Here is a 22,186-nt window from a genome sequence, read left to right as displayed (position 1 = left end):
ATCAGAGAAAACGACTTTGAACATTCACGTTATAGTTAGGTTATTTGTTTTAATTCTTTTTATTAATGGAGACGAAATTCTTTCGCTGCGAAGGACTATGTTATACAATATCTTATGCGACCTTCTTCAGAGACGCTGTTGACATGGCAGAGTGGATCTCTCCCTCAGCACCCTCAGGAAGAGGCAACAAGGGTGATCGAACTGTAGCGTGATCCAAGATGCCTCGGGCAACTAGAGCATGCTTCAAAGCAACAGTACCCTCCATGTGTGAGCCACGGTGGTAGACAGCCTTTGTCACGGGCAGAAGCTGATCATGGATCTCCCGAGCCTTGGCGTAATCCTTAGCCTTTCCAGCCTTGATCAGCTCAAGAAGAGGCTCTGGCGCGATACCACCGTATCCGACGAGCATGCCGTCAACATCGAAAGCAGTGTGGAGAAGGTACTCGTCGTGACAGGTGAGGACAGGAACGTTGGGGCGCTCGCGTCGGAAAACAGGGATCTCAGTGTCCCAGCGTCGCATATTGCGCACGCCGTTCTTCATGGCAATAACACCGGGCTGGGCAGCGATATCCAGGAGAGTCTGGAAGTTGTAGGTAGCCTTGGTGTTGTCGGGGTACTGGAAGAGGATCAGGGGAAGCTTTGAGACCTCGTAGACGACCTTGTAGCGGTCCTGGGGAGCACCAGGCTGGTAGCCGAATCGCAGCCAGCCGTGAGAAGGGTAGAGAAGACCAGCCTGTGCACCAGCCTCCTTAGCGCGCTTGGCCTCAAGTGCAGCAACCTCTGTACCCTCGCCGGTAATACCAGCAATGATGGGGATCTTGTTGTCGACAGACTTGACAAAGGCCTTGATGGTGTCAACTTGCTCTTGCTGGGTAAGGAAGGTTCCTTCTCCGGCATGTCCGAGGACGACAAGACCCTTGACGCCATCGATGCTTCCAAGCCAAGAACCAAGGCGTTGAATGGCTTCGTAGTCAACCTTGCCATCCTTGGTAAAGGGGGTGACAGGGGCGGGGACAAGGCCTTTGAGATCGAAAGACATGGTGATGATTGGCTGTTGTAAGAGGCCTATTATAGTGGTGTCTCAATGTAGAAGAGCGAAGATGTTACTTGAAGATGTTCAAGTTTGTTGTTGTTTGTCGATGTGATTGAGTGATGATTTATTTTCTATTTGTCGAATTTCATGTCTTCTTATATATCTCAAAAGAGGCCCGCAGCTCGCGTTTCGGTCTCACATCTAGAGAGGCGAGTTGATGGACTTGATGATTTCCTAGCCGAGTGAATCCGACATTTCCGGAGGATCTCAGATATTTTGCAGCCTTTATGTGGTTGGTTTTGGGCCCGGTGGCTGCTCCGGAAAAGCCATCTGGGGAGTCCGGAGACACAAACTCGGATTCTCGGATTTCTACCAACTTCAAGTTTGACATCGGCAAACTCCCTTGTCAACCCCAATCCCATTGCAGCTTAAGTTGACAACCGGAAATCCTTGTGATTTGTCTAGTATTAGCTAGTCTGAGATCTCGCACGATCCCCCGCATCTCTCCACACGCTCAACCCAGAATCCGGGGAACAAATTTCACAACACTGACCACTTTCCTTCGTGTCTCCTGCTTTTCAACCAGCATGACACGAGGGCAACATTCAGCTGAGGGGTGAAGTCAGCTATAAAAACTTCCAATCCATTGATCAATCCACCTTCCCCTTTCATCAGACATCTTCCTTCATCTACTTCCAGATAGCAGAAGATATCAGCTCAACATGGCGACTCAGGCTCTCGATATCGAGCGCGAGCTTTCGCGTGATGAAAAGTCTGGCACGATGCACAGCGAGCATATGGGCGGCCTTACGGAACATGATGCCGACTTCTTGAACAATTTCCCCGAGGAGCGCAAGAAGGCAGTCGTCCGAAAGGTTGATGTATGTGTCAAAGAATTCTACTAATTAATTGACGTTGCTGACGCAAATAGATGCACCTCATCCCTATGCTTGTCCTATTGTATTTGATCGCATACTTGGACAAGACAAACATTGGTATGTACCCAATTGACTTGGTGACATCTCTAGTGGCTGACCCAGCATAGGAAATGCAAAGATCGAAGGAATGACGGATGACCTGCACCTCAAGGGTATTGAGTATAACATCGTCACCGCCATCTTCTTCATCCCCTTTGTACTATGCGAGGTTCCTTCAAACATGATTCTTCACAAGTTTAGAAGACCATCTATCTATATGGGAGGTATTGTCTTCTGTTGGGGTGTTATCATGACGTTGACGGCCCTTGTGCAAAATTATGCCGGCCTCCTGGCCATTCGCTTTCTGCTAGGTATCTTTGAGTAAGTTCGCACTCATAATATTGCGTATCATGGTCTAACCTCAGACAGAGCCGGTTTTCTCCCTGGCGCCATCCTGATCATCTCCAATTGGTACCTCCCCAACGAAACCCAAACCCGAATTGCGATTCTATATACCTCAGCTGCTACCGGTGGTGCTTTCTCTGGTCTTCTTGCTTTCGCTATCGCGAAGATGGATGGTATGGCAGGCCTTGAAGGCTGGCGTTGGATCTTCTTGATTGAGGGTCTCTTCACCGTCGTCGTTGCTGTCATGTGCTTCTTTATGCTCTGCGACTCGCCAGCTTTGTCCACCCGCTGGCTCGAGGCCGACGATATCCGATATCTCGAACTCCGTCAACTCGCTCGACGCTCCTCTGTGCCCTCAGACTACAAGGAGAACGACCACTTCAACCTTCGACTTTTCAAGGATATCCTTCTTGACTACAAGATCTGGCTCCTTTTCTTTGCCAACTGGTCCAACGCTGTTCCCAATTACGCTATGAAATTCACTATGCCTACTATCCTTCGCGGAATGGGTTACACTTCTAGTGACGCGCAGCTCATGACTATTCCACCCTACGCTATTGGCGCCATCTCTGCATATGCATTTGCCATTTTTGCCGACAAGTACTCCTGGAGAGCTCCCTTTATTCTGGGACCCCAGTGCTGTCTTGTCACCGCCTTTATTATCCTCTTTGTCAAGTCTGGTGACATCGACAACAATATCGCTGTGTGTTACTTTGCCGTCTGTCTTGCATGCTTTGGGTGAGTATTGTTTAGTCCTGTTCGCATCTTCCAATACTAACTGAACCAGAATGTATCCTATCCTTCCCGGAGTCAACGCTTGGAATGTGGCCAACACTCCCGATCCCGCCAAGCGATCAGTCAACATTGGCATTTTGGTCTGTGTTGGTAATATTGGAGGTCTGATCGGCTCTTATATCTACCTTGAGCGTGAGGCACCCCGATATCCGGTTGGATACGGCACTTCGCTTGCTTTCGGCTTGGCTGGTATTATTGCAGTTGTGCTGCTTGAGACTCTGCTCAAGCGAGGAAATGCCAAGAAGGCTCAGATGACCGAGCAAGAAATTCGTCAGCGATACTCTGAGGAAGAGCTCGTTCGCATGGGAGAGAAGAGCCCCCTCTTCAAGTATGCTCTGTAAGGATGAGGTAGTTAGTGAGAACTTGGTTGCCCCGCCACCTGCCTCCTGACACTTAAATGATATCAATTATTTATGACTGAAAGCGCACGTTGCGGGCCTTTTAACGCTATGTATATATCCCGATGACACATTACCTCCGTTGTCCTTGATTTGAGTTAATCGACATTACTGGTGGCCTGTCGTTTATCGTTGGCCGCTAATGAAGCGATCTACTTAGCCTAATGAGGCTATCCAAATGCCCTGTAAACATGCTGGGTTGAAATTGGAGACGAGACGAGGCTCATTTTGAAGTGGGCCTGGAAGCTAGCCAAAAACAAACACACTAGGGTTTGTGGCGAGGTGGAGTCTGTCAAACACCAGAACAAGATGCTTCCAATAGTGTCTGACAGATCATACGTGATTCTCTCCTGACCTAAATGACTCGAAGTGGGCTTCATGCAGGGACTAGTGATTGCCATATAAAAGAGACTACTGACTAAATGTGCAACTTTCAAAAGAAATTCATGAACTCCGCCTTTACAAATCCATTACTTCATTACAATTATATCGTTTAAAGACAGCCATTTCACAATCTCAACATTATGAGTAACCCTCTTGTGGTTAGCATATCCAACTTGGCGGCTTATACGCCGCAAGAGACCATCGAGCTCGTCTCTCGGTCTGGTGTCAAAAGAGGAAACATGCGCCCAGACAAGGTCTTTCTATCTGCTGTTTCAGCAGGATGTCTTCTATCCTTTGGTTGCGGTGTTTCGTTGTGTGCCATGACTGCTCCATGGTATGCCGAGAACGCGCCCGGCCTGGTCAAGCTTTTTGGCGCCGGTGTTTTCCCCCTTGGCTTAGTACTTGTGGTACTCACTGGCGCTGACCTGTTTACTGCTACGACCATGGTGAGTTGGATCGGCATGAAGGATGAGAATTGTCACTCACATAAACTAGTTTACTTTGACAGCCGTTCTCCAGGGTCGGCTGCGCATTCAAAAAATGCTGCTGCATTGGTTCCTTTGTTTTTTCGGCAATCTTGCAGGATCGCTATTTGTAATGTCTATTATCATGGGCTGTAAGTTATCGCACCCACTTGGCGAATGGAGACTGACGTTGTTGGTAGATGGCGGTGTATTTGACGCAGACCCCTACAAGGAAGTGGCTATCTCTTTCGCCACCAAGAAACAAATCGCGCCACAAGTTCATCAAATATTTCTCAAGGCTATTGGATGTAATTGGCTAGTTTGTTTGGCTGTATTCCTTGGAGTCCAGGCAAAGGACCTAGCTTCCAAGGTTATCGGCATGTGGTGGCCAATTTTTGCCTTTGTCGTTCTCGGCCTTGAGCACGTCGTTGCAAACATGTTCTACATGTCTCTTGCAATTTGGCTCAAGACCCCTGATTTGACAGTTGGCCTGTATATCTGGAAGGGCATAATCCCCGCCACTATTGGCAATGTTATCGGAGGTGGCATGTTTGTTGGCGTGTATTACTGGTACATGTATCTCGCCATGGAAGACCCTGTCAAGGTAGACGGTGTCGAGTACCAGGGTCCTGTTGTGGACAATAGTATGCACTGGTTCTCATACAAAAAAGAGAACTCTGCCGTGGATGAGGAGAGTAGAGTGGAGTCAGCGCCGGTTTCCTCGCCAGCAAGCGTTGTCATGTAGATATGAGGCTGATAATAGACTACGATGTTTCACTATAGCATGATTTAAAGATATGAAATTGAGATTTGTAAATAGCCATTCCAACCAATTATCCGCTTGGGTTGAGCTTAGGATCAAGGTCATTTCTTCCGTGATCCGACTATGCACGGGCCGTTACTGGTAATGCATAACCGGTAATTAGCTCACTAATATCACCAAAGAGCCTCATGATTAACAAACGATGACAAGGCCAGGTACCGGGCCCAGGTGTACGGGTTCATGGCGTGACATATAAGTATCGGTGAAAGGTGAAGACTCGAAGCCAAGCTTCTCTTGGCTATCGAACGGTCCGATTCCAATAATAAAATTAACCTGCTGAGTCTTTCCTAAAAACAAGACTCGCCAGTCGAATGGTTACCGTATGATCGGAACTGTCAGGCCATATCTGTATGCTAAGATCAGGAACAGGATTTTGCAACTCCGCGGAGCCATCGTATTGCTCCACATTGATTTAAGCATCTCCGCGCGAACCATATCCCTGGATCTTATGTTTCTAAAAATGTAACACGTTGATAAGCATAATTACGGCATATGTTCCTATTCCACTTGATAGTACATATAAATTTAGAAGATAATGAATAGCTAACTAGGTATATCAATTCTTTGATGGGGCGCGTAAGATGCGAAGTAAGGTGCGAGGTCACCAGCACCCATTTCATCCGTCTCTACCGTGCCATTACCAAGGTAGAGGAACCGGTTCTTGTGTCTCCAAGTCATATCAAAGTTCTCACCTCCGACCTCTTCTAGACCCTTTTGAAAGTGAACAACTGATCCAGCATATACGCCGGTGATACGTCCTTGCGAGCGACCATTTTTGTAGAGAGTACGACAATCTCCGGACCAGACGGTACGCTTCAGGAACTCCTGCGTGTACGCGTTATAGTCCTTCACTGCTTCTTCTTTGATGCAAAGAGTCCTGGAGAGATAATGTCAGTCGCGCTTCAACAGTAGTGAGAGAGGATTGTGGATCTTTCTTACTTGATCTGGTGGCGATTCATGTACTTGATCCACTTGAAGATAAAGTCTGCGGTCCAGGACATTTGTTGTATCACAGAACCATGTGATATCGCAGCGTTGGGCCCATTTATCATGGCATAGTTCGGCATATGACTGACCATAGACGCGTAGAAAGCCTCAGGGTCTTCCTTCCATAGTTCCTCAAGAGTGACCCCGTTACTGCCCACAAGCTTCCACTGGGGAAGCCATGAGCTATCAAATCCGGTAGCACAAACAATGAGGTCAAACTTCTCCACTCCTTGATCTGTTTCAATTCCGTCTTCCGTGATACGCTTGATGGGATCCCAACAATCTCGGCAGTTGTCTTCTTGCAATGCCTCAAGGTAACCTTCGCCTGGCGTGATGCGACGGCATCCGGGCCGAAATTTAGGAGCCATTCGCTTCTCAAGTTCTGGGTCATTCTTCATAGAAGCATGCATTCTCTCGTTGCATAGTCCTTCATAGTATGGTTGTGCCGGGTGATCGAGACACATGACGAAGAAGAAGGCATTAATTCTAAGACCCAGGTTAGAGGAAACCTGTAGGAACGTGCAAGGCAAGCAAAGGGGATACTAACGACTTTTCAAGCTCCTTTCTGTAATCATAAAGAGCCTGGGGATTTTCGCGCCATAACTGCCTCTGTTCCTCAGTATACTCACGATTGACACCATCGGGAGCTTTTTCAATCAAGAAGTTGACAGAGATCCATGTGGGCTGGCGCATATAGTTAACAAGCTTTTCGGTCTTGGGCTGCATGGCAGTCACAAGCTGTATTCCAGAAGCTCCGTTGCCAATGACAGCCACCTTCTTACGTGCCCAGTCATAAGTGTTATCCCTAAGCCCTGGTCAGTGAAGGAAAATCACATCCATCGCACAGATCGAGGTATACCATTTTGCGCTGTGCATGAGCTTGCCCTTGAAGTCAAAGATACCCGGGATATCAGGCCACTTCCACTTGCTAAATATGACAGTTAGCATGGTGGTTTCGTCGATGTCCCATCACATTGCTTACTTCAAGAACCCTGATGCGTTAATGACAAAATCTGCCTCGTCTTCTTTGATCTCGCCGCCCTGCTCAATTTTGATCTTCCATTTGCCTACCTCTTCGTCCCATATTGTTTCCTTCATGATTGTGTTGAGCTGGACATACTTGGTCAAATTATACTTTTTAGCTGTGCGTTGAATGTAGTCTTGAATCTCCTCTTGGCCAACATAGAATCTACTCCAATCCGGGTTTCCCTCAAAGGGAAAGACATAAGCGTCTGGATTATGTCAGTGAGTCATGTCTCTGTGATAATTGCATAGTGAGTACAACTTACGAGCAGGGAAATCGCTACAAACAAAGGCAAGATATTAGCATTCAATATCAATACCCTTCTCTCGAAGTGAAAGCTCAACGTGCTGGAAACTCACCAAGCGGCGCCTGGATAAGTGTTTTCGAACCAAGTTCCACCGATATTTGCATTCTTCTCGTAGATTGTCAACTCAACTTCGTCCTCCAACTTCAACTCGTGTTGAACCTTGTGTGCAACAAGTAGACCCGAGAACCCAGCGCCGGTGCAGACCACCCGCATCTTTCGCGTCCGAGTGAAAGCGGGCTGCTCAAGAAGAGGGTCACCGGTGATTGGGAAGCGTGACATGATGGTGATGTCGTCTTCCGTGCTTTTGTGTTCTTGTCTCAGACAAAATGAAGACAAAGGCTTAAGAAAAGGGAGGAATCGACCAAAGTTTCTTTGATCGGTTTATGTACGAGTTGATATTAACGTATCCTGGTCATGCTCGACTGAGTACCCAGTCTGGAGGTCGCACTGCATGAGTCCGCCTTGCAATTGGAAAGCATCCACCGAGAAACGTGTCGGGTTAAATGCGCGAGAGGTGTATGGATACCCCGTTGGATTTGAACAAGTGCTCGGGTAAGAGAAGGTATACGTGTTCCGCAGGTACCTTGGAGATTGGAATGTTCTGACTTCGGACAGGTCTGGTCGATCTTTGTGGTGAATTTTTTATTTATCAAGCTATTACTTACATCAGCAAGTAGAGGAAGTTTCGCAGTTCATCTCCCATGACTCCGAGCACTGTTACATCAACCCGACCTCCTTGACAAGACCCATAGCTAATGTGACAGTTGATGCATCTCGCCTGTCTCCTAAGCACATTGATCTTCACACGGGGAACAACACTATGCTTCCGCTGTAACGCCCTCAACTTATCCAGCCATTGAAAGTCTGCTTGTTGTTCTCCATAGTTGGTGGTTGCTTCGAAACAGGACGATCCATGTATTTCCCCGCCTTTAGTCAACTTTTGGGTTGTAATCCGACATAAACCCTGTGCCAAGAATCATTGCCGCAAAATAGACCAAAATATGCCCCATCATGTTCGTAGAATTTCGGTTTTTATTTGACTACGAATTGACAACCGAACGGCACAGCATATCTCGGCGCTCAGGGTAAAATGCGCCTCATCATTGCATGGTAGCACTGCATAAATACTGGGACATGAGTTGTTGCCAAATGATTGCCTATACTGGCAGACACCATGTTGTAATCTAAGGGTGTGCAAGTCCTCGTCTATCGACACGTATTAGGGACTAAGCAAGTAACCGGTTACGTCGTTCAGTGCAGCTATTTACATTGAAGACTAGGAGCACAATCACAGACCCATACAATGATATGTAAGCATTCCCCTATGGAAAAGTCTTCTGTGTCAAATTCTAATTAATAACATTTTTGTTATAGACATTAGTCTCCATAAGGCGCACGAAGTATCGAACTTTGCTCAGCCTCTTTCAGATGAGCTTCTCAACAAGCAGAAAGATGCTTTCGCTATCCCACTACAAACGTTGCCGAAGAGCTGGACGTAGAGGTTGGCACGATTGTGGGATACCAAATCCGTTACGTGAAAGTCGTCTAAGCAAGACCTGTCCTATTTTTATGACAGGGGGAATTGTCTTACCTATATTGAAGGAGCTACTCACTAAACCTCCTGATTTCAAGGCTTGTTATTCTCGAACGCTACAGGAAGTTCGAATACTCACAACTGTTGCCATAGGTGGTCGTCATGTCCGACGATACATCAATAATTTGCTTAACAGCGAGCCCTTACGAAAACCACTCACATCCGGGTTTCTTACCAGGGCCGGAATTTGTATTGAGAAAGACCACTACAAGGTGCTACACTGTAATGAGGGCTTCCTGGTTGACCAAGACTCATCCGTTGTCGGAATGGGATATACCTGGGTTATTACAACTTTCACTATGGAGTTATCCAGTACATGTCAAGTGTTTACAGAATATGCTTCATTCTAGTCCAAGAATACAGTAAGCTTGATCCAGGACAGTAACGCTATGTAATAATCGTCTCACGTGCCACGGAAAAGCAAAAGCTATCCGACCCGACGCACTTACGACCTTCTGTATAAGGTTAGATATCGATGGCGACTCACCGAAATTCTAAAACAAATATAAGTTTAACAGTAATACCCGAAAAGTGCAACAGTAGTCGGGATCAAAGCCACATGGCTAGATTATAACCAAGCGATTTATATTAAAATACCAAACCTTAGACTAATGCCTTATTCCCCACACCCTCCCTCACAGGTCCTGGGGCGATGCATATATACGATTGCAACAAAGGCGAACGGGAGGTTTGTTTCTTTTAAAAATAAAATCATACGTATGGGAAGTTTATCTTGATTCATTAAATGCTTAATAACATGACTTTTACAACTTGGAGTTGCTCTCCTCACGGCCAACGAGGTTAGGGTGGCCATCGTTCATTGGTCGGGTAACAGCGTAGAATGCAACACCTTCGGTCTTGGTTGAGAACTAAAGGAATATGGTTAATTGATGATCAAGTGTTAAGAAGGTTGAAATGACTAACCTGAGCTTTGGATCCGACGTGGAAGAAGGCCCAGTCTCCGGCAACAAGATGATGGGTCTTGCCAGTAGCCTCATCCTGAATAAGCTGTTAGGGTCGCGGATTATCTATTGCAGAGAGCAAATTATAGCTTACGGTGATGTCGATTTGGCCCTTGAGAACATATTTGGTCTCCTCATAGTCGTACTCGCCGTATCGTGTAGGACCTGGGACGACTCGGTAGAAGCCGGTTGTCAAGTAAGGAGTAGAGTGTGAGCTCTGTGACTTGACAGAGTGGAAGTCGGCAATGATTGCGCACTCTCCCTCTGGGATAGGGATGTGCTCGTGGCCAGCGCCCTTGATAATGGTGAGAGGAACGATCTTGTTGTTAGACACTAGATATGTTAGCTGAGACGCATCCGAGTGTAACCATCGAACTTACTATTGATAATTGTGAATGAGAATTAGAGAGAAGATAAAATCGGTGAAGGGAATCGTGTCAATGGCTGTTTTTATACCAGAATGAGTACACGGAGCATTCTCGGTATAGATAGTGTTATCAGATCCCCGGATTCGGGGGACGGCTCCGGGTCCGTAGCTCCGTGCGGCCTGAGCTTATTCAGCTTCCACTAACTGGAAGAAGGTTTAGTGTTGTCGCTTCAATGTGGACCGAGACATAACATGATCGGAGCGCCACGGTCCTTGACCGGATTATTTCATGTTGCCCATAGTAAAATTCAAGAGGTTGGGATCATCGCACAGATTGTTGATTGTTATCGGGCGGCCAATTATCCTTCGACCAACCATGCTTTTGGTACGCCTTTCCGCCACGTTTCTTGATACCTGCAGGGCATCCAGACTTCTCACATTACTCGAGGTATCTTGAGATTTCTGTAAGATCGTCAAATTCAACTGCTGTAAAATTCAACAATTGGCCTTGAGCTTCACGCTGCAACGATAAGCACCCTGAAACATGGTTGAAGCAGAATAAACTGACATTGCTCTGGCGGCCTAGTTGCGTCAGCACTCAAACCTTGACTGACTATGACTACACCATACTTACTTGTGTCTTTTCTATACTTTACTAACACAAATTCAAGTCCAAGCCTCTTAGTTTACTCCAATTTTCAATACAGTATCCATACGATGGCTATATCTACGAGCCTGTCAATATTGTCTATATGCGATAACTTACCGACGGAGCTGTAGTAACCGCAAAGATAACCGGCTAGCCATAAGGTAGAGAGAGGGTTACAGACAATGCGCATGGAACACACGTCAGAAGATACTTTTTGTAGTGACGTGATTAGAATATGAATTACTCTAAGCAAGAATTTCTCGACTTTTCTAGTTGTATACATTGCCACCCCTCCTCCTATCCAATCTCATCTCTTTCCATCACAATCTGAGAACTTCCGTTCCTCGCAACAACCACCTATCACTTAAACACAAGTGAGATCACCGGTTTCTTGGTCAAAAGTGCATCGGTCGCTGTGGGTGAAAGAAAGCTGTGTACATTTGTTAGCTACCATTTTGGCATTTGGCTCTGTTGGAACTTACGTTGATGAAGCCACCGTCACCCTCTGTGAAAAACTGGTTGGGGGCAGCAATGTACATGCACTCGTAGTCAGTGTTGAGAATGCCGAGTTTGAACTCGACAGAGGACTGGCCGTCGATGTTGGCAGGATCGGCGACCGAGAAGCCCTGGTTGTAACAAGCGGCAGCTTGGAAACGCTCAGGATCGGGATTGTTGGCCATCATGGCGTCGGTGGTCTGCTGAGTGAAAGCTTCACGACCAGAATCGAAGTTGGAGATGTCACCGATGAAAGACACGGCGGCCTGGACAGCCTCGTTGACGATGGCAGTGACTGCTGCGGTACCAGCCGCAGTCAGAATAGCCGCAGTGACGGGCTCACGCTTGCTCAAGAGATGATCAGAACCCTCTCGGCGTTGGAGGGTGGTGGTCTTGAGACCACTCTTGGTAGGGAGGGCAGCGCCATTAACAATGGCAGAGCATCCGGCGATGGCAGCGACGAAGGTGGTGAAAGAAGGCATTTTGTAGAATGGAATGGTTAAAATAAAAAGTCACAGACTTTGATTGGTTGAACTGGTAGTATTGAAGTGAAGAGTTGGGATGAAAGGTAAGAAACGAATTGAGCTGATGAGAAAAAACAGGAATGACTATGGAGAGGACTTTGCCATTTATACACTTTCTCCATGCCGTGTTTTCTGTTTTTACTGATGGCATCGTTTCCGTATCTGATGCAGTTCTGCCTTTCCATCGGCTTGTCCGAAGATGTGAGACAAGATGAAGACAATTTTCCCCTGTTCAACCTTGCTTGTGATAGATTTAAAGTTCTCCCAATACAGCTTGGCAGGAGTGAGGTTTTGGAAATCGACAACAAATGCTGGTATAGTACCGAACCTGAGTTATCGCAGGTTCCAAACATGATATCAGCAGGGCTATTGAGGGTCATTGGCTGGGTAGCGGGTACCACAAAAGCTGGACCTACAAGCTAGGGTACAAAAATAAATGACCTAAACATTTTGATCTAAACAGTATAAGCTGACCTACTAATTTCGTCTCTTATGCTCCTGACGGCCAGTTTCTCTGATGCCCTGACGATTGGTAATAAGTTGCTAGGATCTGTCGGCAACGCCCGGTCTCGCCAATGGCAAATCGTAGATGCTGCTTATGCCCCGCTACTGTCTCCTTGTCTGATGTTTCCGTTGAAACGTGACTTGTTATCCGGGGTCCAACTGAAACCAGGGTTCGAACTCTAAATGACAATTAGATCAGATGAATGGACTGAATACAGACGTTGCTCGCTTGTTTTGGCATGATGCGCATGAGTCAGTTCTATGCGTCTAGACTCTCCTGACGAACTGCGATCCGATTGCGGAAAGGGGTCAAACGCAAGCCTGATCCCTTTTTAGACATTTAAGCTTATACTGACTGATTGATATGCTTCTGCTCCAGGAGATGTACCCTTACATTGCTCAGGGACTTATCAGCCCAAGTGGGTTAGCCCCTGCATAACCAGTCCCAGCCAATCCCAGACTCTTGTCGAGTTAACAAAATAGAGTTCCGGATACTAACAAGAAAGGTTTCGACCAATAGAAGTCTGAAGCCAAGGCCGGGACAGCTTCATTCCGGTATTAAACAACTTCCCTATTCGTTCAAGGAGAGGTACAAAGCATGAAGATAGGTTCATCGGGTTATACGAATTGCCCGAATAGCTTTCTTGCTGGCTTAGTGTATCCATTGAAGCTGGAAGGCATCTGGTTCGTACGTAAGAAATCACTCTTGAATTGCCTATTGTAGGGTAGTCTTTTAGAACCAAAAGTCCTCAGGTAAATAATAACAGTGTTATCTTATACAAGATGGAGGTTGATTCCAATAAGTAAATAATCAAGATAGCTCATATTATATCGACGTAGATAATCTCAGTCTTCCATCTTGTTGACATAAAAGTGACATAAACAGTCTGTTCAATGCCACTTATTTAAACACGTTAGATTTATCTACAGCTTATAATTTGTTGAAGCTTTTCTGTGATAGAATTGTGGATGATGATTGATTACAGGGTAACAGATATAAGTCACAAGGTACTTACAGTGCTCACGGCTCTGCATGACTTTAGCATCAACAAACTGACATGGATATTCTTTGTTTTAGACCGGTTCACTACCTTATTGCCTGATTCTCAATTCGTCTTGTCATAAAACACAATGGTACGATTCGTGAAGTGGCTGGCGCTTTCTAAAACAGTCCGAAACATTCGCCTAGTCCGCTTTTTATTTGCCGAGGAACTTGAAAACTTCACTGTCTTTCATTCGCCTGTCACATGAGAGGACTGGTCTGTACAGAGTGGCAGTGGGTGTGGACCGTAGTCTCTACCACCTGTTATATTTAGTAGCAATTTGAACATATTTTGAGTAACGGATAATGTAGTTCTTTTGAACGTCCTTTAGCTCTACCGCGTTTTATTTCTTTTCTCTCTGTCGCTAGACTATTTGCGTAGATTGCATAGATAAGTATTTCAAGTCTGCTCGTCACAGTGATCGGGAGAACTCTGAGAATTCACTTCCTCAAACAGTCAGCTAACTTGTAAAAGTCCATAAGCAAATTGGGATAGCTCAATGCTTCTGCCTATCCGGGAGGCCTCTTTTGAACCCACAATGTATATGCTAGATACCAGCCATGCTACGGCAAGTACATCAGAACCAGTGTCTCCCTCTTTAGGATCTCTGTAGCGTGTGTTACTTATGGTATCAGCGAGAAGAAAGGATTTGAGCCCTGGCAAAGTCTCGCCAATTGCTGTCACTGGCTCCTGTCTTGACGACTTGGCCAAAACCTGTTTGTGATATTCAACTCTGTAAATTTAAAAGAGGGCAAGATCCCGGTTCGTTCCTTGTCTCGATAGAGTTGAGCATTTTGAGACTTCACATCATATATTGAGTATCTGTGAACGTTGTAAATCTGAGTTTTAAATAGCAGTCGTTGATTATAAAGATAATCCTTTGTCTACCACAACTTATAGCTCATCTCTACTAGGTGTCATTATATTATCTCGAAACTTAACATGCGCTACATCATCACTATTTGAACTGTATTGGTCATATTCTGTTTCTCGGTCGCTGGCAACGGACTAATCCCGTCAAACTCGGCGGGGAGAGTGACTGACTACTGCAATGCCTTGGTAGAAGATGGCTAAGCCCATCCCCGGGACAGTTGAAAACAATAGTTCAAATGTTGTTCGATGCTACGAGGGAGCGTCTAACCCCCCCCCCCCGGTTCTATTACGTTTGCGGCGAACAAGGACATCGACTGCAAAGACTGGCCACTGAAATACACAACAATTTCAGCAAGACTTTGAACAAGTTATCAACAGTATCGGAAATGGGGTGGCTGGTGCTACGGTGAGTGGCCGGATGTATGTCTACAGTCACAATGGCGATAGCCCGGAGTCACTAAAGTTATGAGTGGTTGCTTACCCATTAGTCCCGCTGGCATCACGCTTTATTAGAGCTTGTGTGTGTTCGTACTAGTTCGAATTATGGCAAGTAGAGATAGCGGATAAACCTCTAGGCTGACATGATCCGAGTGAACACAACAAGCCGTTCTCGGATAAATGGAAACCTTGTTCATATGGGAGATGTGGGAAGCGGCCCAATGGTAATCACGTAGAGACGCGTCCAAGGCTGAGTACGCATTAACCCAACGTCTCTTTGGATCCATCGTCGGCCACGAAGTCCAAAATGTTTGTTCGGATTGACGATCGTGTCCATGAAATGACCAAAAGTCTCAATTCCCCCGCATTCTATCTTCATGGGATTTCTAAACAAAGCATGATTGTCTTTCTTGGCTCAATGAGGGGGGACCAATCACGATGATTCGGTATTCATTTGGTGATAGGCCAAAGGGAGTCATGCTAACGCATAAGCTGACGGTAAATCTGACATTGCTGACATTGTGCAACACCTATAAGAAGCTCCTTCGTTGGCTTGATCTTATTACACTCTGTATCTGTTGTTGCATAGTACTCGCATTTTAGTTGTTCCAATAGATCCGTCAGCAAAATGGCCATCACTGATAAAATCCATCCTATCTACAGTCTCTGGTTTCTCTGGGTAGACCCTGCCCTGACCTTGATAGGAATGTGGGTAAACTTCCTTGACCACAAGCTCGCCATGCAAGCATTCTTCGTCGATTACCCACTTGACGCACACTTTGCACCTTACCTGTACCAGATCGGCGGCATGGGCACATCGTATCTGATCCTCATGTGCACCTTGTTGCGGTATACCCACGACGTCAATATCTGGAAGATGTTTGAGGGTTGCCTTTTGCCTGCTGATTTCACCATGCTCACGGCTATTTACCTCGGTATGAAGATGGAAGGAAATCTTGCGCTTTCAAGTTGGAGATGGGAAGATTGGTTCAGTGTTGTGGTTACGGGGATTTGCACAATTCTACGCCTTGGTTTCATCCTTGGCGTCGGGATTAAGGAAACTAGGGGCAGAGCCAAGAAGGCTTAGTGAAGTGGCCAAGATGAAAAGATCCGGTAGGGCTGATGAGGCTCAAGATGAGATGCGGCAGTGGCTTGCGGGATCTCTGAGGCGAGGAGTTCAGCTTGAGGCTCTGTTCTATTTCGACACGACACAGTCCTTGACTGCTATGAAGGATGTCAATATTCATTACGTCTTTGGCAAATTTTGCAGATCCCGTGCTGAGTTTATGTCTCCACAATTGTACGAGATTTTCACAACGAGAAACGAAGGATTGATCAGTCAATGCTAAATGGAAAGCAGATATTTTCTGTCTTGCTAGCAGTGGACCCATCAGCCAGCTCTTATTACTACCCAAAGCAGTATAAGCTCCAGCTCGCGTACCATAAAAGAAGACCAGGGATGTCAATATCGGCTCCGATTCTAGCCGTAGATTCATGGCATGACTAACTTAGTTTCACTTTTATACCAAAGCATAGCACGATCGGTCTCCTCATTACCTACAATTTACATCCCACAGGATGGGCAGTCATTAAGTCTCTGCCTGGTAATCCTTGCTGGTCCTAAAAAATGGGGGTTTCTTGGTTGTTTCCGGGGATGAAATCGGCCCTTTACCCAGAATCGCGGGGGTCAGAGCGGTCCCGTGATATACTCGTTCTCCGGAAAACAGCATGTCGACAGGGCAGATGAAGTTGTATTCAGGCCCGTATCCTTCCGTGATAGACGCGATTGTGGAGTTTTGAACGCAGTCATCTGCCTTTTCTTAATATCGGGCCGATATTCAAAACATTTGGCCAACCATTGACATATCCAATTCAGAGAAAAGTGGTGACGAGCATATCCCCACGAAAACTCGTTCATGGGGATGTTAAGGTTGATTTGTGGGTTTGTGGTGCAATCGGGTCCATCTCCCTATTTTTTCGGACACGCGATCATCAATCGCAGAACGTGTTTGCAACGCGTTCCATTCCACTACAACAGCTTGCTGGTACTATTTTCCTTCATTTCTATACACAGGTGAAATATATTGATAACGTTTGCAACGACGTATGTCAAATCCTATTGGAGGACTCAATAATCAATTGTACAAAACTCAACCATAGGGTAGTTCAATCTTTAATTTATATCGTCCTTCAGAGATTTTCAGCCAAGAGATGCGGCTGAATCATGACGATAAGTCAGGGGTTTAGTGCTCGCGTCAAGCGGGCGCGAGTCTAGTCTGCTACGAGCTTACGACTTGGCACGGGAATAATGGTAAGTTATTGAGACCAAGCGAAAAATGCATAATGGTTTACATCTCACCATGTGTGCAGGAGCAGTCATGCCACCCAGAGTAGAGGAATTTGACCAGAGCTTGGACTCCTCACAACTCATGCATCAAGCAGCTCATCGGAAACTGAATATCTTAACAACGGAGAGGCAATATTCAACAGACGACCACCAGGGTGACGGTCAACCGGATTTCACGATGAACCTGGTAACCTGGCGGATAAACGGCTTTTCTGGTGACGTAAAGGCTTACACTTAGAAGCTTTCTAGAAGAGGAACAAAGTAAACCCGTCTCTAGTGCCTGTAGATCTTTGACGGGAATCGCGAGAGTGGATGTCTAGAAATGAGTGAAGCACCATTTGATTGGTTTCTTCCGCCGGTCCGAGAAGACTGTAGAAAATCCTTCCTTGTAATCGAATGGTCTGATGGCAATCAACAGTTGCCTTTCGAGTCAGCTAACTTGGAAAAGCATGCTACGGCCGTTACATTCTTCTTAGACCGTTACAACGCTCGTTGATCGCGCAAATGATGCCCAACCAAATGACAAAAAGAAGCTCCACCCAAATCGGTTCAGACGGCATCTCTCGATGGAGCCTTGCCGGCCAGTCTCTCGGTGCTACCGTCACCACAATCCATCAAAGTTATGGAGTTTACATTTGCGGTGCCCCATGGCGAAACAAAGCCTGCCCACTCTCCAGAAAAGTCTAATGACTGACTCCCTGGAGACGGAATCTCCAGGTTTGGGAAGAAAAGTGGGTTGGCGAAGGATGAACGCGGGTTACATGTAGAACCGCATATAAGAACCTGGGGGCTCCAGATAATCATGTCTCCAGAACTGAACCAAGACTCTGGTGTATCTCACTCATATGCAACACCTTTATATATAATTCTTCTTTTTTATTAGACTCGCTTGAGGATATAAATATTATTCATCATGGAGCACAGTCGACAGAACTCGACTGCGACGGTCGATCGCGAGAAGGACGAGATCAAGAAGGCCATGGGTCATGAAAAGGCCGAATTCGAGGCTCTCGAGGTCGCCGGCCGTGGTGGTCGCGAAATTGACGACCTCATTGACGATATGGAGCGTCAGCTTGATGAAGCTGGTGGTCTGGAGACTGGTTTCTTCCAAGTACAATTTGCCAACCCCAAGCACTTCACATGGCTCCTTGTCGCTTTTGCCTCCATGGGTGGTCTCCTCTCAGGCCTTGACCAGTCTCTTATCAGTGGTGCAAACCTGTTCCTGCCTGACGATCTCGGTCTGAACGAGAGACAGAACAGTCTCGTCAACTCTGGTATGCCCCTTGGTGCTGTGGGTGGTGCGCTTTTGCTGTCCCCCGCGAACGAGTACTTTGGACGAAAGGGAGCCATCATTATTTCTATCATTCTATACACTATCGGCGCCGCTCTAGAGGCTGGTTCTATAAATTTTGGTAAGATATTTCTACTATCCCTATATGCTTCCTGGTACTAACTGGTCAGGTATGATTGTCGCCTCGCGTGTTATCCTTGGTCTAGGTGTCGGTCTCGAGGGTGGTACAGTCCCTGTCTATGTCGCCGAGACTGTTGAGCGAAGGATCCGAGGAAACCTGGTCTCTCTCTACCAATTCAACATTGCCCTTGGTGAGGTGCTTGGATATGCTGTCGGTGCCATCTTCCTCAAGGTTCCTGGCAACTGGCGATACATCCTCGGCTCATCTCTTGTTTTCTCCACCATTATGTTCTTTGGTATGCTCTTCCTTCCTGAGAGTCCCCGTTTCCTCATTCACCAGAGGCGCCATCTTGATGCCTACAAGGTCTGGAAGCGTATCCGTGGTATTGAGGATCGCGAGTCACGAGAGGAGTTCTACGTCATGAGCGCTTCCGTTATCCAAGAAGAGACCGCCGTTGTCGAGGGAGCCAAGAACCGTCGCTTCCCATGGATGGACCTCTTCACTGAGCCTCGCGCCCGTCGCGCTCTTGTCTACTCCAACATCATGATTCTTCTTGGTCAGTTGACTGGTGTCAACGCCATCATGTACTACATGTCTGTTCTCATGAACCAGATTGGTTTCGACAAGGAGAAGGCCAACTACATGTCTCTTGTTGGTGGTGGATCTCTCCTTATCGGTACAATTCCTGCCATCTTCCTCATGGAACGATTCGGTCGTCGTTTCTGGGCTATTACCATGCTTCCCGGCTTCTTCATCGGCCTTGTCCTCATTGGTGTCAGCTACCAATTCGATGTCGCCACTCAGCTGATGACTGTTGAGGGGCTTTACCTGACCGGTCTTATCCTCTACATGGGCTTCTTCGGTTCCTACGCCTGTCTCACCTGGGTCATTCCTAGTGAGAGTTTCCCTACCCATCTTCGAAGTTACGGAATGACAACCTCCGACGCTCTTCTCTTCCTCGCATCTTTCATCGTCACATACAACTTCGCCGCCATGCAGGAGGCTATGGGAAAGACTGGTCTGGCTCTTGGCTTTTATGGTGGTATTGCGTTCGTTGGTGAGATCTACCAGATCTTCTTCATGCCTGAGACCAAGAACAAAACTCTGGAAGAGATTGATGTTGTCTTCTCGCGACCTACTATGGATATAGTGAGGGAGAACTGGGCTGGTGTCAAGGAGACCACTTACCTCCTCTGCACCGGCAAGTGGCACAAGGTCTTTGTTGAGCAGGCCATGCAGGACCCCAAAGACCAGGTCCAGATCTCTCACGCTTAGAAGACTATGATGTGAGATATACAGGAGATGAGTAAAAGTGTTAGCTTAACGATCATGATATCCAAGAGTAAATAGTTACTAGTAATGAAGAATTCTAAATTTGCAGAAAAACATCATCGAAAAATGTGACAATCATAATAGTTATTTACAACAACGCATCTATCTACGTCAATTTCGGGTTTAGAATCTGCATGTGAAAACAGGATTTGTGCACTCCGTGACATGACCCGGATGGAGGGAATAGCGAACAATTAACGGGCAGGACTCGGAGAAAAGAAAACAAAAGAAATAAACGCAAGCATTTTATATCACGTAGAAAGTCACTCCTGCTAGACGTTTGTGTGAGGTTCTTGAATCTATTCTTATGAGTGATGACGATCAGAAATCCTACTCGTCAGTTTGCCCATGCCCATCATCATATCTGTAAATACCTCGTTGTCCTAGCTGAGCCATGAATAGGCTGCGAGGTTCGACTCTTTTACCCGATTCTATGAATGTAGCATTACCTTTGGGATCATGACCATTTCCTCCGCAACCGACACACCAATTGATACCAAGCGGCGGAGACTCGAAGTCGGCATTCCCATCAAGGTTCCACCCCACGCCACCATTGATAGACCACCCATGACCTGAGCCTTTGATGCCCCTGTTTACGAATAAAGTCTTTACGGAGCTATCTTCCACCAACAATCCTTGTGCCCATCTCTGATGTGGATATATGGTTTGAACATCAGACTTGGCCTTATGACGCAGAACGGCGTTTGGACCAGGGGTCAAGGACCCTGTACTGACAGTAAAACATCTTGCCGATGATATTCCAACTTGTGAACAGTCTTGTATCAAAACCTGAGAGCCTTGTATGAAGATATCAAACGGAAGAGCAGCCCCTAGAATATCTCGATCACGGTTCATAGTGGAATTTTGAATGGTGATGCGAGAGGCATCTTGGTCCACTTGGAAGAATTTGTTGAAACCTTTAAGGGATAGTCGACTAGCCCAACTGTCAACAGTCCAAGAAGGGAAATAAACAGCAGCAGAGTTGCACGTTTTGTCATTGAGTGGTGCGCCCGAGCACGTGTCAGGGACTTCAATTCCAAGATCTTGTATGCCAATCTCTTCATTGACATACGGCGGAGTATAGACTATTAATTCAGGCTGGACATAGTCGGAGTCAAGATTGTCCGTCAAAGGAATCCTGAGAGTAATATTTGTGCCATAGACGCTGCTGATCTGGTTGGGTGATAGTATTCTCTTGTCCACCTGCGGCAAGTTAGTTGGTGACCCTTCCTAAGATACGACGGTTGCTTACTGGTACCCACGTCTGTTGAGCATCGTCTCGGACGAGACCATCCATTCCGTTGGCTCTGATCCAGGCTTCTGTTGCGTTTCGAGAGACATAAACCAGCTGATCAGCAGCGAATTCAGCGCCGTCAATAACCTCGACAGACGAGGAGCCGATCGGCAGATATCGGTTGGTGATGTTTGATCTAAACCCATACCGAGGTCTTGTAGAATTATCAGGTGTTCCAAGGGTGAAGACTGGTTGAGATGGGTGCTCTTGTAAGATAAAAACCGTCTTATTGTCTCCAGCTCCAGCGACAACAACTCCACTGGTGATATTGATACCTGCGGTAATGGGCCATCTACCTTCAGGCAGAACCACAGTCCCACCACCTGAGGATGCGAGACTATCAATAGCTTCTTGTATCAGAGGTTTCACGTCAGCAATGCTACTGTTGAAAGCTAGTGTAATGTTGGCACCAGGCCCGTTGGGCAATATTATCGCCGAATTGTGGTACCCAGCGAAGCTAAAATCAGGAAGAGCATCTCCGCGATCGCTCACAATCGTCGTCCAGTCGAACGAGTGACTGTGTCTTTTTCTCAAACCGAAGTATGTACCACAGGTAACAACGACGATGACAAAACAGCCCACAACAATAAAAATTGCACAGCGGGAAAAGCACTGCCGAGGAAATGGCATTGGAAAGAAAGTTCGTAAACGGGGAGATATCAGTCCCAGAATCGTAGACTTTCTTCTGTTGTGTTGGCGCAAGGTATTATATAACTCTTGTGCGGATAATGCTAGTCAGTTTAGGAAATGAGAAAAGGAATGCTTAATTAAGACGAGATAAGAGGCTAGAACAGACGAGACAAACTCAGAGAGTT

At 46.5% G+C, this 22,186-nt stretch overlaps 9 protein-coding genes across 9 annotated transcripts; 4 read left to right on the top strand and 5 right to left on the bottom strand.

The window, feature by feature from the left end:
- Nucleotides 1-112: 112 nt before the first annotated feature.
- On the bottom strand, nucleotides 113-1,039 carry FSST1_008536 (dihydrodipicolinate synthase family protein; the record flags this gene model as incomplete). The annotated part of the gene is made up of 1 exon (XM_083225428.1): nucleotides 113-1,039. One exon carries the CDS (start codon nucleotides 1,037-1,039, stop codon nucleotides 113-115), a length of 927 nt encoding a protein of 308 aa, XP_083084497.1.
- A 716-nt stretch (nucleotides 1,040-1,755) lies between these two features.
- FSST1_008535 (major facilitator superfamily domain-containing protein) lies at nucleotides 1,756-3,491 on the top strand (the record flags this gene model as incomplete). Its single annotated transcript, XM_083225427.1, has 5 exons — nucleotides 1,756-1,914; nucleotides 1,965-2,028; nucleotides 2,079-2,331; nucleotides 2,380-3,093; nucleotides 3,143-3,491. The coding sequence occupies 5 exons, from the start codon at nucleotides 1,756-1,758 to the stop codon at nucleotides 3,489-3,491; spliced, it is 1,539 nt and encodes a 512-aa protein (XP_083084496.1).
- A 581-nt stretch (nucleotides 3,492-4,072) lies between these two features.
- Nucleotides 4,073-5,141, top strand: FSST1_008534 (Formate/nitrite transporter-domain-containing protein; the record flags this gene model as incomplete). Its single annotated transcript, XM_083225426.1, has 3 exons — nucleotides 4,073-4,378; nucleotides 4,428-4,548; nucleotides 4,597-5,141. The coding sequence occupies 3 exons, from the start codon at nucleotides 4,073-4,075 to the stop codon at nucleotides 5,139-5,141; spliced, it is 972 nt and encodes a 323-aa protein (XP_083084495.1).
- Nucleotides 5,142-5,762: 621 nt separating this feature from the next.
- FSST1_008533 (flavin-containing monooxygenase) lies at nucleotides 5,763-7,816 on the bottom strand (the record flags this gene model as incomplete). The annotated part of the gene is made up of 7 exons (XM_083225424.1): nucleotides 5,763-6,096; nucleotides 6,159-6,692; nucleotides 6,754-7,011; nucleotides 7,066-7,134; nucleotides 7,189-7,438; nucleotides 7,496-7,509; nucleotides 7,590-7,816. 7 exons carry the CDS (start codon nucleotides 7,814-7,816, stop codon nucleotides 5,763-5,765), a joined length of 1,686 nt encoding a protein of 561 aa, XP_083084494.1.
- Nucleotides 7,817-9,895: 2,079 nt separating this feature from the next.
- Nucleotides 9,896-10,570, bottom strand: FSST1_008532 (uncharacterized protein; the record flags this gene model as incomplete). Its single annotated transcript, XM_083225423.1, has 4 exons — nucleotides 9,896-10,000; nucleotides 10,056-10,130; nucleotides 10,188-10,412; nucleotides 10,550-10,570. 4 exons carry the CDS (start codon nucleotides 10,568-10,570, stop codon nucleotides 9,896-9,898), a joined length of 426 nt encoding a protein of 141 aa, XP_083084493.1.
- A 903-nt stretch (nucleotides 10,571-11,473) lies between these two features.
- On the bottom strand, nucleotides 11,474-12,086 carry FSST1_008531 (uncharacterized protein; the record flags this gene model as incomplete). Its single annotated transcript, XM_083225422.1, has 2 exons — nucleotides 11,474-11,539; nucleotides 11,592-12,086. The coding sequence occupies 2 exons, from the start codon at nucleotides 12,084-12,086 to the stop codon at nucleotides 11,474-11,476; spliced, it is 561 nt and encodes a 186-aa protein (XP_083084492.1).
- Nucleotides 12,087-15,614: 3,528 nt separating this feature from the next.
- On the top strand, nucleotides 15,615-16,073 carry FSST1_008530 (uncharacterized protein; the record flags this gene model as incomplete). The annotated part of the gene is made up of 1 exon (XM_083225421.1): nucleotides 15,615-16,073. One exon carries the CDS (start codon nucleotides 15,615-15,617, stop codon nucleotides 16,071-16,073), a length of 459 nt encoding a protein of 152 aa, XP_083084491.1.
- A 2,173-nt stretch (nucleotides 16,074-18,246) lies between these two features.
- FSST1_008529 (uncharacterized protein) lies at nucleotides 18,247-20,020 on the top strand (the record flags this gene model as incomplete). Its single annotated transcript, XM_083225420.1, has 2 exons — nucleotides 18,247-18,745; nucleotides 18,795-20,020. The coding sequence occupies 2 exons, from the start codon at nucleotides 18,247-18,249 to the stop codon at nucleotides 20,018-20,020; spliced, it is 1,725 nt and encodes a 574-aa protein (XP_083084490.1).
- A 387-nt stretch (nucleotides 20,021-20,407) lies between these two features.
- Nucleotides 20,408-22,001, bottom strand: FSST1_008528 (uncharacterized protein; the record flags this gene model as incomplete). The annotated part of the gene is made up of 2 exons (XM_083225419.1): nucleotides 20,408-21,280; nucleotides 21,330-22,001. The coding sequence occupies 2 exons, from the start codon at nucleotides 21,999-22,001 to the stop codon at nucleotides 20,408-20,410; spliced, it is 1,545 nt and encodes a 514-aa protein (XP_083084489.1).
- Between the last annotated feature and the right edge of the window lie 185 nt (nucleotides 22,002-22,186).

This window comes from Fusarium sambucinum, chromosome II, assembly GCF_050947815.1.
Source record: "Fusarium sambucinum isolate potato_lamoka chromosome II, whole genome shotgun sequence".
Lineage (NCBI taxonomy): Eukaryota > Fungi > Ascomycota > Sordariomycetes > Hypocreales > Nectriaceae > Fusarium > Fusarium sambucinum.
This window is presented reverse-complemented; position numbering and strand designations above follow the sequence as displayed.